The sequence below is a fragment of the Urocitellus parryii genome, chromosome 10 (genome assembly GCF_045843805.1).
Source record: "Urocitellus parryii isolate mUroPar1 chromosome 10, mUroPar1.hap1, whole genome shotgun sequence".
Taxonomy (NCBI): Eukaryota; Metazoa; Chordata; class Mammalia; order Rodentia; family Sciuridae; genus Urocitellus; species Urocitellus parryii.
This window is the reverse complement of record NC_135540.1, coordinates 116,484,254-116,503,572: the sequence shown is the minus strand read 5'-3', so window position 1 is coordinate 116,503,572 and position 19,319 is coordinate 116,484,254. Positions and strand designations below refer to the sequence as shown.

Sequence of the window (19,319 nt, the reverse complement as noted above, 5' to 3'; positions counted from 1 at the left end):
TTTATATATAAGTTCGTAGTTATAAAGAGCTCCATAGTTTGGAAAACATTTCTTTAATGGTGGTGCCATTCACATAACATAAAAGTAACCTTTTGGACAATACAGTAGCATTTAATACATTTACAGCGTTGTACAATCACCACCTCCATCTAGTGTCAAAACATCAAGAAGTATTTCTCCTTCTAGCATTATATGCACAAACTATATGTAGAACTATTAAACTTTTTTCTTAGACTTTTCAGGCCGTTGGACCCAACTCTCTGGATTACATTAGAACCCTCACATGGATTGTTGCAACCATTTGTTGTATTTCCTCCCAACAAATATAACACATTTTCAGCATCTAAGAATAGACCAATGAAAACATTTTCCACATTTAATAAGGTGGGCAGGAGAGGTGATTACAGGTTTCTACAAACAGGCTAAGTCCTGTAAGTTCATGTTCATGTATGTATAGAGAGAAGCTGAAAATTATTTTAGTCATTTGCATTTCTTCTGTCCAGGGTCCCAGAAAGACTGATCAGTGATAGCTAATAAAAATGGACCTCAGTGTAAAACTGAATGTGGTCCCCCAAATCCTCACCAAATTTTTCTTCTGCAAACTAGTGAAATTGTTTTAACAAAGCAAAACAATGAAATTCTTGAGCATTGGTATCACAGGGGTGTGGCAAAAGTGTGTCTATTCAGTGGTGGGAGTACATATTCCTTTGCCAGGTGAACAGAGAAGGTGCCCTGCTCCCAGCATCTGGGACCCCTAAGGTGGTTCATGGATACTTCCCCTGGAAGCAGAAGAGCTGCTCCATCTTGCTACCTGGAGTCTTCCGCTAGCCTCTAGGACTTGGCCTGCTCCAACATATGAGCTACCTTTGCAACTGAGTTGGACTGTCTCTAAATTGACTCTCTCTAGCTTGGGTCAATAGTGATAAATAATTGTGTGTTACAAATAATTTGTGTATTACATTAGAACTATCACCACAATTAATCCCAAAAAATTCTTCCTGGAAAATGTGGCAGCATATTTCTTTTTGCTAGTTCTCAAATAGCAAGATAAGATGAAAGTGGAAGCCTGTCTGGACTCTCTGAAAAATAACTAATTCATGATTTATGAGCATTCAACCTAAAGGAAGAATCAATATAGAGGGGAAAAAAGACTCAGGGAGAACAATCCAATAAGTAACTCTAAACCCATACAGCACATTCTTACTTTTCCAAAGTTCTATATTGCCACTTTATGGTAGGCATTCAAATATTTGTTATAGTGGGCATTCAAATATTTGATAATTGAATTGAATGAGGATATTTTTCTACTTCAGTAATCTTTAAAAAAAATTTGCCTTACTATTTTGATTAAATAATTATAGTATTTGGTGCCAGGTGTTCAACTAAAAGAAATAATTATTTTTAAATAGCTTTCGATTTTTTGTAATGATCTGTTATATTCCCAGTGCTACCTCTTCAATGCCTACTAACCATTATTCATGAGACTGTTCATAATGTGTGTGTGTGTGTGTGTTTTGCCCATATTAGTTATTCTCAAATTCCAGATTCAGTAGGAATTTCATTGTAAATGCAGATTCCTGGGATTCCCCACCTGCATTGTTCTTTAGGTCTGAGAACCTAGGAATCTGCTTTTTATGTAACAAGCATCCTGGATCATGCACGTAAGCTATGGAGCACATTTGAAAACTGATTCATAATTTTGACTTGACTCTAGTCTTGGGGCGTACTTTATTTAGAGCAGAAAGATGAACAGCCAACAATTAGTACCTTCCTAAGCTAACAATAATTGTGGTCCACTGAGAGAAGATCTTGTTTCACTAGTCACTATTTTGTCCTCTTCCCTCTTCATTGGCAAAATCCAGCTGGTCTTGCCTTGAGTCATGGTAGCTGAGTCCATGATATTCCCAAACTGTGCTGGCTTCTGGATGGAGAGTCATCATTTACTAAACCCCATATTTAATATCCTGCCTGTCCACCTGGTCCTCCACCCAGGACCAAACTCTACCTGAATACCTGCTTGGATTTTGCCAGGGATTCCCTACCTTTCTCACATGGGTTTGTTGGATGATCATCTAGTACAGAACCCCACTCTTCATGACACACAGTCCTAGCTGAAGTGCTGACTACCCTTATCCAGAATGAGTCAAGAGTAATAGGTTGGTTAACAAACAAAAAAAAAAAATCATTTCTCTTTGTATCTGTGACAGAATGGCCAGTCATGTCGGCTTGTTTAACAGAGACACCATTAGATGTTGAAAAACAACTTCAAAAATTTAATTTTGTTTAAAATAGCCTATCAACAAGAATGACCCAAAACCAATGCAAATTGAAGTGTGAGCATTCTTAATTGCACTTCAGGCTAATGCAGTGAGTTGGGATGGGGACAATTTTATCCCAAAAGAGCCCTCTATGAAACCCTTGTTATCTCATGCTGTATTAATGTATACCAATAAAGTGAAGCCTATCCTTGCAAGCCCCTTCCAAAAGGGACTGTGGTGGCCAAAGAGAACAGACAGGTTGTATCTACCTCCTGCTTGGTATTGGGGCTGGTACAGAGAAGACCTAAGCTTGAATCTGTGAGATCAGTTAACCAGTCACCTTTAGTAAGTCAGTTATTTAAGATAGTTTGTGTACTAAAGTGAGAGGCAAGGCAGACTTCAACCAGAGATGTGTTTATGCAGTACCTGCTTAAAGATTATGGGTTGAAACGAGAGTGGCTGTAAAGAACTGGTACCTTCCCACGTTGTCCCTCTACCTAGTGGGAGCTGAGCTGTTGTGTTTAAATACAAGAAAAAGCTTCAGGTAAGAGACAAATTTTAAAGGTCTTCTTGTCTTGGTTCATTTATCCAACAGTTTTTTAAATACTTTCCATGTGCTAGTGTTACAGGCCCCAAGGCCTGCGGCAAAGCTCAGACAGCCATGGGGCCCCCCTCTTCACCCTATTTCTTGCAAACCTATCAGAAAGATTTCAGACACATCACTCAGAGTGACAAACATGAGGTTATTCAAAGGGACAGAGAAAGGGAAAAGGGAACACTCTTGAGGGAGAGAGAGGGTCCTCTCAAGAGAGGAGAAGGGCAGGGCACAGTCACACACACCTGCAATCCCAGCCACTCGGGAGGCTGAGGCAGCAGGATGGGCAGTTCGATGCCAGGGTGCGTAACCTGGTGTGACCCTAAGCAACTTAGTGAGACTCTGTCTCAAAAAAATTAATAAAAAAGGGCCAGAGATGTGGCTCAGTGGCAGAGCCACCCCTAGGTTCAATTCTCAGTACAAAAAGAGAGAGAGATGGGGAGAGGAGAAGGACACTGTTGTTGAAGCACAGTGTGCCTTGTTGCCCTCCGGTTTTCTTGGGGGTAGAGGTCCCAGGAAAGTTTCCAGAGAGTCCTGCTCAGGTCTATCTACTCGTTGACCTTTGACGACACAGGAACTGCACAGACCCACCTCCGAGAGAGGATGGTGTGGTGCCTACAGATAGGAGTTTTTAAGGGAATTGAGTCCCTCTCTTTTTGCCTGTTGCCCATCCCCTGAATCAGTTTATTGCACTTGATTATCCCCCAGCAAGCTCTCTTATGAGGATCTTGATGTTTTGGTTCCCAGGGTGATTAGGGGTGGGGACAGTGACAAGGGAGGGTACAGACCACCTGGCCGAGTGTGCCATCATCTTGAATCAGTAGCTTTCCTGAAGGGGGTGTATTTACAGCTAGGGGAGCTTTTGACGTTCCAGGCCTGGACTTCCAGCGCTGGCCTGTCTAATGAGGCTCCCTGTGGTTTTCAGTCCCTTCATTGTCCTTTCTGCGCTCACCCAGCCTGGCTGACTAGCTACCTAACACCAGAATACACAGCTCTGGCCTCACCCTGGGGCTTGCCATCTTGCACAGAACTTCTTTTGGACAGAGATCTACTAGGGACTTTTATGATTCTCTCCCTTGCCTGAATCAGATGAAAAGACACGGTGAAGTTTGTTCTGGAAGGCGGCAGAACTAGTCAGAAGTGCCCCTAGGGAAGCCCAAACAGCAGCTCACCTTCCAGTGGATAGATGAGCTTGCCGTTAAGCTAAAGATGCACGTCAGCAGGAGGAAAGCTCCCCACAAGCCCCATTGCCCCACTTCGGGAACACCTCAAAAGCTTTACTTGAGCCACAAATATACCACTTTATGGTAATTTTGAAATGAATATTTATGTTTTTAGAGTTATGTTCTTTTAAGAAAAAAAAACGTTATAAGTGAATAATTAGTGATAATATTCATTAATATCATGAATGATATCATTAATATTAAGGAGGATACTAACCACAAAGTAAGCTCTAGAATATGATTTCCAACATATTTTAATGCACCTGTGTCAATTTCACTGAAATACTTGCAGAATTGAAAACCTGGGACTAAATGGGTTAAACACAAATACTCTATAGCAGACACAATTGCCATGTATGCTGTAGATTCATGTAAGAGTTCTGGGTCTTCCCTTTCTTGTTTCCATGATATAAGATGTTGAAGACTGCCAGGTATGGTGGCATGCACCTGTTATCCCATTGGCTCAGGAGGCTGAGGCAGGAGGATCTCGTGTTCAAGTCAGCCTCAGCACTTACAGACGCCCTAAGCAACTCAGAGAGACCCTGTCTCTAAGTAAAATACAAGAAAAAGGGCTGGGGATGTGGCTCAGTGGTTAAGCACCCCTGAGTTTAATTCCCAGTACCAAAAAGAATAAAAAAAGATGTTGAAGATAATTAGGTATTTCCAGTATTATTATAAGCTAATAAAACAACCAGAAGTTCAGTCACCTGGATGGCTTGCTAAAACAAAGATTGTTCAGCTCTTTAACTAGAGTTTCTGACTGAGTCTGGGAAAGAGACCTGAGGATTTGCATGTCTAACAAATGCCCGGGGACTGCTGATGCTGTGGGACCACATTTTGAGAATCACTGGCTTGAGCAAACTTGAAAGTGTGACTCCACGAGGAACAGGCAATAGCATCACTGTTTAAAAATCTACACACCTGCTACAAGTTTATAATACAACCTAAGTGAATTTAAAGCCATCCACTCAAAGATACCTTGAGTAAAGTTGTATTCTTATAAAGTCTCACTATGTATTCTTTTAAACTCTCTTATAGGTATGCTTGTGTATACATATCAACATTATAATATGTCTTTTCGCAAATATATGTAATATTTTGTGTAAAACATTGTAATCATCTTATGACTGCATATTTTCTCTCTCTCTCTCTCTCTCTCTCTCTCATTGAACCCAGGGCCACTTAACCACTGAGCCACATCCCCAGCCCTTTTTAAAAAGATTTTGCTAAGTTGCTGAGGCTGGCTTTGAAGTTTTGGTCCTCCTGCATCAGCCTCATGAGTTGTGGGGATTACAGGTGTGCACCCCACACACAGTTCCTTTTCTCTTCATAATTCTTTATAAACCTCTTTCCTAGCTGGCGTAGTTCTACAGCATAATTTAGTACATCCTTTTGAATGAATGGATCTTAATTTGTTTAAATGTTTCCCTTTGCTGTTCATTGAGGTTGTCATATCAACCTGTTCAAACAAACAAGTTCATCATAAATATCCTGTTAAATTTTTATGTACATTCTTAATGATTTTCTAAAGACAGATTCCCAGAAGAAAAACTTCCAGGTCAGAAGTCATATGGATTTGTAAGGCTTTTAAAGCATAAGGCCAAATCCCAGAGAACAAAAAGCCAAATGTTTTCTCTGATATGTGGATGCTAATTCACTATGGGGGAGCAGGGGAAGATCTAGAGGTATTTTGGACTAGACAGAGAAGAGTGAAGGGAGGGGAGGGGGAAGGAGGTATGAATGACAGAAGAATGAATCGGACATTATTACCCTAGTGCATATATGATTACATGACCTGTGTAACTACATCATGTACAACCAGATGAATGAGTAGTTATGTTCCATTTATGTATGATATGTCAATGTGCATTCTATTGTCATGTATAACTAGTTAGAACAAATGAGAAAAATATTTAAAAAGACATAAGGTCAGAGCACACTACAGAGAAACATTAGATCATTTTACATACCCAATGGCAATATATTGTTATTTTCTCACACCTTCGTGTAGAACTGAGTGATATTTTTGTTTGTTTGTTTATATTGGGGTTGCCAGTTATATAGGGAGAAAATGCTATTTTGTTGATATTTTGAATGTTTTTCAGCTGCCAATGGAGCATCCAAGGATACTGTATTTATGTCCTGCGTAGCTGTGTGAATCTGGAGCCTAGAATCAGACTATCAACTCTTGACAGAGCAATTCTTTTGTTTGAGGCTTTGTATGTTTGACACTTCATAAGATTTAGCATGTTGTTTTTATTTGCCACCAATAAATATAAAAAAATCTCTAAGCTCTTGTTGAACTATATGAATTTCAAGAAACTAAATTCATGCTATGGAAATCATGTATTTTGTATTTGTCTGCTGTGATATACAAGCTTATTTCTTGGTATGTTGAATAATCTGTTACTATAATTGTATTAAAATTAATCTAATTTTACTTCTGACATCAAATGTCTGCTGTGGTGAAAAGAGAAAACTAATGAAGCAATGTGCCTTGCTTTCTACCTTCCTATTTACTGAGTGACCACAGGCCTTGACTACTAAAATGACTACTTTCTTGGTGATACACTAAACTGAACTTTCTTGTTGATACACAGGGACTATTAGGTGAAAAGTATGGGAACATCCGAATCCCCGGAGAAGTGGAAGCCTCAGAATTTGAAATGATTTTGGATGCTGCCATAGAGGCAAAGATGGAGACCAAGCTACTGGAAGAGTGGTACTGTCGAGATGAGAACTCCGTGCCAGCAGCTTATTACCTCAGACCCAAATCAGAAATGCTGAGAAGCAATAAGAATGCAGTAAGTCGCCCTTCTCTCCATTACCAAAAACTGTTCATGTCACACCGGGGTGGCTTTCTCAGCTGAAAACCACAACAGGTGGCAAGTCACTCTGCCCTGGACCATAAATTTAACAGCTGAAACCACAGTAACCATCAGGGAAATGCAGGTCAAAACCTCAAGAAGCTGTCGCCTTGCACCTGTTAGAATGGTGATTATCTACAAGAGATAAGTATTTGTGAGGTTGTGGAAAAAAGGAAGCCTGGTACATGGTTAGGAGGATTATAAATTGAAACAGCCACTATGGAAAACACTAGAACAGTTCATGCTCTTGTGATCCAGCCATTCCACTTCTGGGTACATATACCCAAATAAATGAAACCATTATCTTGAAGAGACATCTGCAGCATTACTCACACTGGCCAAGATACAGAAACAACCTAAGTGTCCATAAGTAGGTGAATGGATGTGTTAGCTTTCTGTTGCTGTGACAAAAATACCCAGTAAAATCAACTTAAAGGAGAAAAAATCCATTTCAGCTCACAGTTTAAAGGATTTCATTCCCTGGTAACTTAGCTGCATTGCTTTGGGGCGGTGGTAAGGCAGAACATCATGGTGGGGAGCATGTGGTGGGAAAAACGCTGCTCAGCTGTAGGTGGCTGGGAAGCAAAAAGAGAGGAAGGACCATGATTCCAGTACCCCTCCAGAGGCGTACCCCCAATGACCTCACTTCCTTCCATAGGCTCCACCTCCTAAGAATGCTATCACCTCTAGGTAGGCTGGTGACCAAGCCTTTAACACACGGTTAGCCTTTGGGGAGACATTCAAGGTCTATACCATAACAATGGATACACATACACACACAGGAATGCTATTCAATCTTTAAAAAAAAAAAAAAAAAAAAGGAAAAAATCGTGCTATTCACAACACAGATAAACATGGAGGACATTTTGCTAAGCAAAATGAGCCAGGCACAAAAGACCAACACTGTATAACCTCATTTATATATGTAATCTAAAGAAATGCAACTCAGGATAACAGAATAAAAAGGGACTAGAGTATGGGAAAATGGGAAGAGTTGATCAAAGTGTACAGACTTTCAGTTAGAAGATGACTGATTTCTAGAAACCTCTTGTTCAGCACAGTGTAGTTAATAATAATAATATTCTCTGCTTGAAGTTTGCCGGAAGTAGACCTCAAGAGTTCTCATGATGAAAGAACTGGTAACCATAGGAGATGGTGGATATGATAGCTCTAGAGTGATAATCATTTCACCAGGTATACCTACATCACACTACTACATTGAAACCCCTTAAAATATAATCTTGAAAAAAAAAAAACTAAATCCAAATCTAAGAAAGTTTCAAATTTTGTCTCACCTCTGCTTTTAGCATCCCCTTCCTTCTGGGGCTATTTCCTTTTTCCAAAAGTATATCTTTTAAAAATTTCATTAATGCATTTGGAATTCCTTTAGCAATAAACTCTCTCATGTTTGTTTATCTGAAAGCACTCTTATTTGACTCAATTTAAAACCTGTGTCTATTTATTTATTCTTCTCTATTTGCCATGCTTTTAGCTGTGAATTCATATGTCCTATCAGCTCTCAAACATTTTTAACCATCATCTCATCAAACAATGTCTCTCCTCCGTTCCTTCTCTTCTTTGCTTTAATTAGTTGTACTCTAGATCATCTCAATTCATCCTTCCGGGCTCTTAATTCCCTTTCACATTATCAGTTTTTTTCTCTCTTGCTTTCCAGATTAGTTCTGATTTTTTTTTCCACTTCAGCAACTCTTTCTTCAGCTGTGTCCACTTTGTGCACACATTGAGTTTTCAAGTTCAACAGTTATGTTATTTTGTAAGAGGTGTGGGGGGGGGCTTTATTTTTGTTTTGTTTTGTGGAAGGGGGTGGGTCCTTTGAAAATCTGCCATTATTTATGGTCTCATTTTTTAACTTTTAATTTGATTCTTTTCTTTAACAATTTGAACAATCAATTTATATTCTCGTATCATATACAGAAACATGGGATAAGGTTGATAAGTGCCTGAGTATTATGGATACATTATTTTTGTCTCCTTTCCAACTTGATTGGAAACAAGACATTAGTCCCCTAAAGCTGAATGAAGGAGAAAGAGGGGAAGAATGGGCCTATACACTGCATAGGATGTTTATAGATACTGAAAAGACGCCATAGAGAGCCATCCTTCTTCTGAAGACAGCAGCCTTGATACAGTCAGCACCCAAGCAGCTCCAAGAGGAGGAGAACCAGGGATCAGCTGCTGGTCTTCATTTCAGGACCTTGTATATTTGTCCTTGAGAATTTAACACAAAACATTTCCTCTGTGCAATGTGTAATCATATCAGAATGCTTGATCTTTCTTTTCCCCCAAAACATGCATTCTTCAAAGTGATCTATAAGAATATTGCCTCTCTGGAAGGACTATTAGGGTGAAGAAAATCATTCAGAATGCATTAGGAATAAATGTAGATAGCAAAGAATGTGAAACCTCAAGAAGCTGTTTACATGGTGGTTTGGGCCATTTGCTCATTGTTACTATTTAATTAGCTTCATTCCATCTTCAGTTATTTCTGCAATACTCTAGGAAAATGTAAATTATTCCCAAAACCCGATGTGTTATTTGTGTAATAAATGGAGGTATGAATAAGATTATCCTCAAAACTGTATAAACATTTCCTGATTTTATTTCCTAGCAGATCATCCAAACCAATGAGATGGAAACAGTAAAAGGCAATTAAATAATAACCTCCCCTTTAACTGTCTCCCTTTTGGAGAACATTAAAATGATGATTTTGATATGATATTTATATCAAAACTCAAGAGGGAAAACATGATAAAATAAGAAAACCTATCTGAGACCATTTTCTTTTTATACATCCATTAAAAAATTACCTGAGTCTGGGTACTGTGTAAAGAAAGGAAGTTTGTTTAGCTCAGTTTAGGAGACTGACAGTCCAAGATTGAGCAACCCCCTAATCCCATGTTTCCAGCCCCTGGTGAGGGATCTCTTGGTTACATCACCTTGGTGGGGACTCACACCAGAAGAGAGCACACAGTGAGACAGGAAGACCCAGAGGCCAGGCTTGCTCTTTTTACAACAACCTGCTTTTTCCTGGGAGCTAACTGGGGCCACAAGAGAACTGCATTAATCCCTTCCAAGGATAGCAACCCCTCTCCCCACCCCTCCACCCCCCACTCACCCCCCCCCCACCCGCAGTGAAATAACCACTTTCTACTAGTCTCCGCCTCTTAAAGATTTCTCCCCCTTACAACTCTGGGGACCAAGCTCCTAGCACTTGAAACTTTACACACAAAAATTACATCTAAGTGACAGCAAAGTCCAACCAAAAAACTGTCTGAGCTACACCTTTAGGTAATTTGGAAAAGTTCACATGTAACATGGAGATAATTTCTAACATTCAGGGCCACAGAGAAAGGATGAAATAAGACACTGTCTATAGAAGGCCTACCGTAGTTATCAACACATCATCAACCTCCATGTAATAGGAACTCTCTTGTGCTTAAACACTACTTTTTCTTTGATGATTTTAAAACTGGCTTCTTACTTCTAACTTTCATAGATGCAGCCTCCTGCTAATGCTGAAAATGAGAAGCCTTGGCAAGAGATATCCGATGAGATCAAGACGATATTTAAAGCTGCTGTCAAACTGTTACATGAAAAGGGTAAAATGAAACACAGTCAAGCTAAGAGGTACCTGTTCTCAGGTAATTTTCACACATTCCCAGTAAACTAAGGCTTAGATAAATAAGAGGTGCAGTTGCTGCTTCCCTTTATGGTTCTGTAAATTCCATCTCATTTACTGCCTAGCAAATTGAATTATTCTAAACACTTCCATGTCCTGGAGAGGCAAGTGTTCTTTTGGTTTAACTCACAGAAAAGCCTTTAGTTAATTTGAGGGCTTCTCCAAGAAAATGTGATTTTTAAAGAGGTCAGAGGTGGCTGGAGATAAAAGGCCAAATTCTGCCATGGCTTCTCAGTTGAGCTGTTCATTCATTCACTCATCCAGCTGCCCAGCAAATTTTTATGGGCCTATTGGCCTACTTTGTGCCAAGCAATGGGGAGACAACAGTGAATAGGAAGGCAAGGTCTCCATTCTCCTCAAACTTATTTTTCAGCAAGGGAAAATAGATGATAGTTCAGTAATCAAATAAATGAACAAGATCATTTCAGAAATGATAGGTCGTGTCGATAAAATAAAGCCCAGGAATAGGATAAAATTGTGGCTGCTGGATAATGATGGGGTCTGCATGTGGATAGGGTGAGCAATATAGAGATGATCTTTGAGCTGAATGAAGAAGGACTCAGCCAGCAGTGCCATGTCTACTAAGGCAGAGAATGCCAGGCAGAGGCACCTAGAAGTTCAAGATCACTGAGACGGGAATGTGCTTCAGAAATTCCAGGGAGAAGATCAAGGTCGTCAGGTTCAGAGAGGGAGACATGAAGTCTGAAAGTCATCTCAGGTCCTCAGAACTTTGAGTTTTATTCTGGGTGAAATGGGAAGCCAGGGGAGAGTGTGAAACAAGTTCTAATTTCATATTAAAATAAAAATCTCCCCAGCCAATGAGTAAAGACCCCACCTGTCATCTTTTCTCAGCCATGGAAAGGAAGCTTCATTATTAAAAGCTGCACAGGAGAACACAAATCTGAAGGAATATGTCAGTCATTGTTTCCAGAGAACAAACACTCCTGGGTACAAGTAATCAGATTATATATAGTATAGCATTTATTTTGAAAGCTGATAGTAAGGAATTATTGCGAGAAAAGCAATAATAGATGCATTTTCAAAGGGGCTTTTTAAATGGTGTAGCAAAATATTTGTAAAAATCTAAAAATCTCTCGACCCATGCTCACCAGATATGTGTACTTCACATCATTTTGAAATTTATGAATTATTTTGACAAATTCCAGAAAAAATGCTAACAAAAAAATTGTCCTGGTTTAAAAAAAATACTAAAATTGCCAGGAATAAGTACTATCTTTAGAATATACAGGTTAACATTTATCCTTGTTCCTTTGGGACTTTTTGATCCATTTTTTGAATCTCTGGCTCTTCACCTTTATCAAGGACAAAATGGCCCTATTCTTGAAAATGTGCTGTATCAGAAAAGATGCCCAGCAAAACTTTTATTTGTTTATATAAAAGACACCAGTGTGAGGGAGGCATACTCTAATTTACAATCATATGGTTCACATGTTTATAATTGGCAAAAACCTTCTCCTCGTTTTCTCCATTCTGAAGAACTCTGTCTACATGGATAAGTTGTTTCATATGAACTACTGCAAGGGGACTATTGTCTGCTTGCAGTTACATTTGCTAAAGGTAGACACAGTCATGATAATTTTCTTTGTTTTACATTTTAAACTCATTTTGAGGTCATGTCAAACTTCAATCATAATCAAAATTACTGGAGAATTTCCAGCTCTTTCAAATGGATCTAGTACATTTCCTCTAATATTTTCATAAATCTTAAAAATAAGAATACAGAATAAAACCTATAAAGGAATATTATTTATGTTTGATGATGATGATTTTTCACATTTCTGATTTCACCGATTTAGACAAGAAAAGATGAAAAGTAAATTAGACCCCAAAGTTTTGGCCTTTTGTAAATGTCTAAACTGAGTGGCTTTGGAAATAGTCAAGAGAATAATGTCTCATGAATGACAGTTGCCAGGGCTGGGAATCTGTTCCCAATGTCACCTTCATTGTGTAGGGTGACTTATTATAATTATAGTATTCTAAGGATAGTGCAAAGACAGAAAACAAATATAGTATTCTGCTAAGGAGAGGGAAAGCTTTAAAATATTTGTACAGAAATGTATTGCATTACTCAGCTTTCTTTTTACTGTAACAAATATCCAAGATAATCAACTTAATAAAATAAAAGGTTTATTTTAGCTTATAGTTCAGGAGCTTGCAGTCCATGATCAACTGCCCCACCACCACCACTTCCACTGCTTTTGAGCCTGTGGTGAGGCAGCACATCATGGTGGCAGTGTGTGGCAAAACACACATTCATTTCACGGCAGGTAATGAAAAGAGAATGAGGAAGAGACCAAGTCCCACAACCCACAATCTTAGGTCATGTCCCCAAAGACCTAAGATCTCCCACTAGGCCTCAGCTGTTAAAGGTTTCACCATCTCCCAATAGCACTATTCTGGGGAACAAGGATTTAACACATGAGCATTTGGGAGATGTTCCAGTTCCATACTATGCAGGAATTATGAATAAAATTCTCCCTAAAACAGAATGATGCACTTTGCCTCCAAAAATAACTCTATACAGAGTTGATTGTGCATCGTGTCACTCATTTATATTCACATTCATTTACTAAGTCCTTTCCATTCCAAGCGCTCTATGTGCAGCCTCTTTTTTACCCCAAGCCAAGCTTGGATGAGCCCTTCCATCTTGGTTGATTTGCATCTCTTTTTATGCTCCAGATCTCCTGATTGACACACTCTTTTCATAGATGTGATAATATTAGTTGAATTACAGCTAAATTTTTTTCTGGGAGTCAGGGTGGCAGCACACTCTGGTTACTAAGTTACTAAGCATCATATATAGATGCCACAGTTGGACCACTTCCTTTCTCTTCCTATCTCAGAATGCAGCAACCTGCTAATCCAGTCTGCTCTCCAACACTGTGTGCAGGTGGCTGGAAAAGAGCTGGGCTGAATGCTGCTTTCTATAGTAACCCGTGATGTTTTACCTTGTTTTCCTTATAACAAGTTCTTACTCTTTCATAAAAAGAAGAGTAGACTTATGTTATGTAATCTCCTTTCACTTCCTTAAGTAGCTTGCTAATTAAAATGCTTTGTAAAATATACTGATGCTCATGGCACAGCTTACTGAACACAGATGGGTATATCTTTTCACTGGAATCATAAATTGTGACTGATTGCTATAGTTATGGAAAGAACATTATCACAGGGGTTTCACTAAAAGTCATCATTTTTTTAAAAAATGCACATTCCTTAACAGTTACTGTATAGAACATATATGTGTATGTGTTCTGGGTTTTGCTTAACACTGAAGCTGTGGCCAGTGCACTGAAAGTTTTTTTTTTTTAATTTCTGGACAGATCGATGCAGCATATTCAGAGCCCTCCCCACACCACACTCCCATCAGCTCCCCCAGTAGTATAGTCTCCTCCATAGAGAAGCCTTCTCTGACCTCTCCAAGTGGGTGAGAACCCTTACTGTTTGCTCTCATTGCTCACAGTTCTTCCCTGTCACAGGAAAAAACTAAAAATGGTCATAATACATTTATTTGTGGGAATCTAGGTTTAGTATCTGCTGTCCTCCACTGAACTGTAACTCCACTCAGGCTCTTGTAGCAGAATGCCATAAACTGTGCAGCTTATAAACAACAGAATTTTATTCTTACAGTTTGGAGGCTGGAAGTCCATGATAGTTGGTGCATGGTGAGGCCCCACTTTGTGGTTCATAGATGACACCTTCTCACTGCTTCCTTATGGGACAGAAAGGATAAGGGAGCTTTCTGAGGCCTCCTTTAAAAGGAAATTAATCCCCTTCATGAAGGATCCGCATCTATCACATTACCACTTACCAAAGGCCCCACCTTCAAATAGCATCTGAGATTTAGACTACAATATATAAATTTTAAGGAGACACAAACATTTAGTCTATGATAATCCATGTAGTCTTTTAGTATTGTCTATTTTATCTCAGCATTTTATGCTAAGGAAATATCAGCATACTGGCATAGCATAGGGACTCAATAAAGCCCAACTGGATGAAGGGGAAAGGGAAAAGGAGTAGGAAGGAAGGAAGGATTTCAGGCATCCAGTTTTTAAATAATGTAAGCTTTCATTGCTGTGACAAAATACCTGAGAAAATCAATTTAGAGGAGGAAAGATTTATTTTGGCTCATGGTCTCAGATCACTAGGCTCCACTGACCCTGGGCCTGTGGTGAGGAAGAACATCATGGCAGTAAGGGTGTGGTGGAGAAAAACTGCTCACCTCCTGGAACCAGGAAGCAGAGAGAGAAAAAGGAGCAGGTGACAAGATACGGTCCCCAAGGACACACCTGAACAACTCACGCTCTTTAACTGGGTCCTCCCACCACATCTCTGTAATCACATCAGATTATGAATCCATCAGTGGATTAATCCACTGACAAAGTCAGAACCCTCATGATTCAATTACTTGCCCAAATCCCCAACTCTGAACATGGCTGCATGGGAGATCAAGCGTTCAACACATGAGCCCTTGAGGAACATCCCAAATCTAAGCTATAACATACTGCTTCCTTTCAAATTCACTTCCACTGGTTTTTCTTTTTTAAAAATATTCTTCCCTGAGCAATGATGTTTTTATTTCAGTTTTAAATGTCTTTATGAAGGCTTAAATGATTTATAACATGTACTTACTTGTGTGTAACCATGTGTCTTATAAGCCATATACTGTTTAATTTAGATGAAATAAAGTTCTATACTAAGTGGGTGCCTTTTCTGATGGTATAATAGAATTTAACAGTGACATGGGTAATTCCAATTGATCCGTCTTCAGACATGATTAGATTTTGTTTTAATGTGCCTCTGTATTTACCTTTGAACGTATCTCTCTGGAGTACAATAAACCTCAAAAAAAAAATGGATGGTAAAGCTACAATGTAAAGGACACACCAACTAGGAACAAGTCAACCCACTGTGTCTCTGGGCCTCCGCCTCCTTGTTAGCTGGACCACACTGGTCCCTGGTGTTTCTCCAGTCTTAGAACAGCTAATATCTGAGAGGGAAACTAAGCAGTATCAACTATAAACTTGGTGAACTTGCTTTCTTGTGCTGATGTTCAACCTCTTCCTCACATTGTGGAGGAAATACTCCAAAATACTCCACTATAAACTATACTAACCCCCGCTCTCACCAGCAACTAATCTTCATATGCGGAATGTGGGCACACTTCTCTCACCCTAGACAATAAATTCCTTCTCTTATTTTCTTCCAGCTATCGAGGATGAGTTTGACTTTGCTCTCGGCAAGCAAACTCCAGCATTCCTAAAGAAGTGTGTTTGCTACATTAGAAAAATTGCTAACATTGAGCGCTTTGTGAAAATCCCAGAGATGGGAAAATACATGGATATAACTGGAGCAGAACCAAGGATTATTCGTGACCCAGAAGCCCAAGAGAAGCTGATAAAACTCAGGGATGAATTTATTCCTACTATTGTCGCATCATCTAATCTGAGAGTATACACATCTGTTACCCATTGTGACATGAAACTGGGCTATTCCCAAGAAATAGAAAATCATTACATAGAAGGACTTGGTAAACAGTTTTATGAGGACATGATTGATATAATTCAGGCCACAGTACAGCAGAATTTTGACACTGAAACTGATACACTCTACGATGAAATCCTTCAGCATTCGTCATTATGTAAAACATATGCCTCCTTCTATGAGTACAAGTGTGAGGCTCTAAACATTGTGCATAAATACATTCTTCCAAGCAAAACTGGGCACATCAACCCTCTTATTATATATGGTGGACCATGCACTGGGAAAACCCTCCTGTTAGCTGAAGTAGCAAAGAAGGTAAAAGTCTGCTCTTTCCCATCTGTATTTATTTAAAAAAAAAATCTTTGGGGAAAAAATCTAATTGATCAAATTCATTTCCATATACTGTGCTTACTATCTGAATTATAATTAATTTTTTTGGAATGGATACCTAAGTATTCATTTCTTGTCTTTTTTTTTCTTGCTGGTGTAACAAGAGAGAGCAAAACTCATGGGGTATAACCATAAAGCCACTTAATTTTTTTTCAATCATTAATTGAACACACGTTATGGAGCTAGATCCACCATCTGAATGAATTCCAGGGCTGATTCCAGAAGTTCCTCTCACCTCACCCCTCCAAGACTAGTTTTCTAGTTGCTTCAGTTCACTAAATCAGTCTCAGCTCAGTGAATTAGTATGTCCAGTCCAAGCAGATAATTAAGATTTTAGTCTACATTTCTCTCCTCTGCTGAGGCCTACCATAAACAAGACACCTACAGTAAGAATGGGGACATGGGTGTCTTTTTCTTAGTCTACATAACTCTTCTTTCCTCCTTTTCTAACCCCAACCACCTTCATGACCCCCATGGGTTGTAGTATAGTGGGTACAATAAGAAAGGTAAGGTGACTACAAAGTTCTTACATGACCAGTACAGTTAGGAACTGGGCTTTGAACTCACTGTCCTTGACAGGTGTTTAAAGCTCCCTCCCATCTCTTCAGAAGTCAATTTATGTTTTTTTTAGAGGAACTTCCTTTTCCTGAAATTCCCACCCTGTCCCCACAGAGCGTCTCTCACCTACAGGGCAATGCACCTTCTCTCTAGCTCTCTCCTTCCCAGCTCCTAGACTGCTAGCAACACACTTCCACCATCTTTCTGCTAAGATTTTCTCCATAGCCCTGCAAACTCCTTCAGCAGGACCTGGGAAAACAAAGCAAACAAGCAGAAACCCTCGCCATCTGTCTCTTGCTGGTGGCTCACATTAGGTACGTGGGAAACCCTGAGAATCTCTAGACCTACAGGTCAGGTGCAGTGAAGCACTCCATGTGCCTCATCCCCATCCATGGGAGCAGCGAGCCAGCCTGTCGCTCCACCTTCATGGTTTTCAGGTGTCATCAGATACCAGTTGTCTGTGTCCCTCGGGCTTTAGGGATTCATTGAAGCCCTTTCCCCTGGGCTAGAAGTGAAGAGTGAGAATTCCTCTGACCTCCCCTTTGAGGATGGGGAGGGGAGAGGCATGACCCACACACCCTCACATCCAACTTCTTTCTCAGCCCTTCCAAAGTTTTTTCAGGCTGGAGGTGGAGAGTCCACTGATGGTAGCAAAACTGGTCTTTACAACTTCCCTTCCCAGTCCTGCTGGGGTCTGGAACCTTTGAAATGTGATGGCTGTTGTCTTGCCTCCTCAGCCTAAACTGGGCCAAACTAGCTCCACATTTAACCTGTTCAACATGGTATCCAAGTATCATGGTTTCCATCATTCTGGTGTTAATTCAGAATCTCCTCATTGTCTTCTGTGGTGACTCTCAAGAATAGAGCTTTCTTTCACTTCATGAATATTCTCATAATCAGTCACATGCTACACAATCTTGAATTGGTCATCCTGAGGACAAGAGCAGGGTCAGCTGCATTGCACCCTAGGTGGGAATTAGGTTCCAGTAAGCTCACAGGTGAAACTCAGGGGCATAATACTCGCCCTTGAAAAATCCTTAGGAAGGCTAACGTACCATTTCTTGGCATGGCAAGCCTAGATGGCTTTTATTCATGTGTTTTAAAATATGGCCCTATCTAAAAAAAAAAAAAATATATATATATATATATATATATATATATATATATATATATATATATTTATATATACACACACACACATATACATGCATGCACACACATACAAACATACATGCACGCACACACGTGGCCCTATCATTCATTGAGCACAGATGAGGTAATGGACTGGTATTTAGGGAAATGTTACATCAAAATAAATTGTGTGTATACCTGTGTGTGCCTTTGAACCCAGGTTTGTATGTTTATAGTCAAGAATTATTATTTAGGATTATTCCAAGTGAGCAAAATGATGACAGCATGAGAACCGAAATTCGTGTGTGTGCCACTTCATGTTCACTCTAGGGCTCCTCTTGTGGAGGAGGAAAAGGGAGAGGTGGTAGAAGGAACAAATATTGTGAATTGGACTAAATGGAATGTGGTGTGATGTGTCCCCACGGGCTCTAGCACAAGCAGGCAACATGGGTGTGCTGCTATGACTATACAGATGAGCCAACCTCACAGGACAGTGTGCTAATAGTGCAAAGATGAAAAATGACTTTCCACACTCTGTCTTCTGGATATTTTATCAGTTGCCCACAACTGAATATGAGAATCCAGGCTTCTGTTTCCCCAAGAGACCTTATCCTTCCCTGTATTCCACTTGACACTCTCCTAGGGAATGACTAGCCTGCCATCCACAACAGCTTGCCTCTCCTGTGACCTCGTGTCCTTCCAAAATGTACACCCAAAGGCCTCATGATCCACCTCATCCTGCCACCCCCTAGCTGCCTACAGTTACTACCCAGTCAATGCCTATCAGGGGATTAATTCCTTGATTAGGTTAACCTAATACTTTCCTGCATTGTCTTACACAAGAGCTTTTGAGGGACACCTCATATGTAAACCATAACAACCACCAATGAACAGTTGTAGGATGGTAAGATTGAACTCCTTGAAGCCAGCTTCAAGGAAGTACACTCCTTGGAGTATTTTTACACTTTGATCATGTCCTTTCCCATGTTTGACTTTCCAGAGAGAAAAATACTAAACATATGTTTAGTATGATTTTAACTCCCACTTTGTCTTATGGTGACCTTTCAACTCAGAGCAAGTCATTTATCCAGC

The 19,319-nt window shown here is 39.7% G+C and overlaps 1 protein-coding gene across 1 annotated transcript in view; it reads left to right on the top strand.

Moving 5' to 3' along the window:
* The window catches only part of Nwd2 (NACHT and WD repeat domain containing 2), a 147,778-nt gene that overhangs the window by 123,791 nt on the left and 4,668 nt on the right, over nucleotides 1-19,319 (top strand). The window contains exons 4-6 of the mRNA XM_026385210.2: nucleotides 6,677-6,880; nucleotides 10,461-10,605; nucleotides 15,874-16,463. Coding sequence (XP_026240995.2) covers nucleotides 6,677-6,880; nucleotides 10,461-10,605; nucleotides 15,874-16,463 — 939 coding nt within the window. The remainder of the gene's footprint in view (nucleotides 1-6,676; nucleotides 6,881-10,460; nucleotides 10,606-15,873; nucleotides 16,464-19,319) is intronic.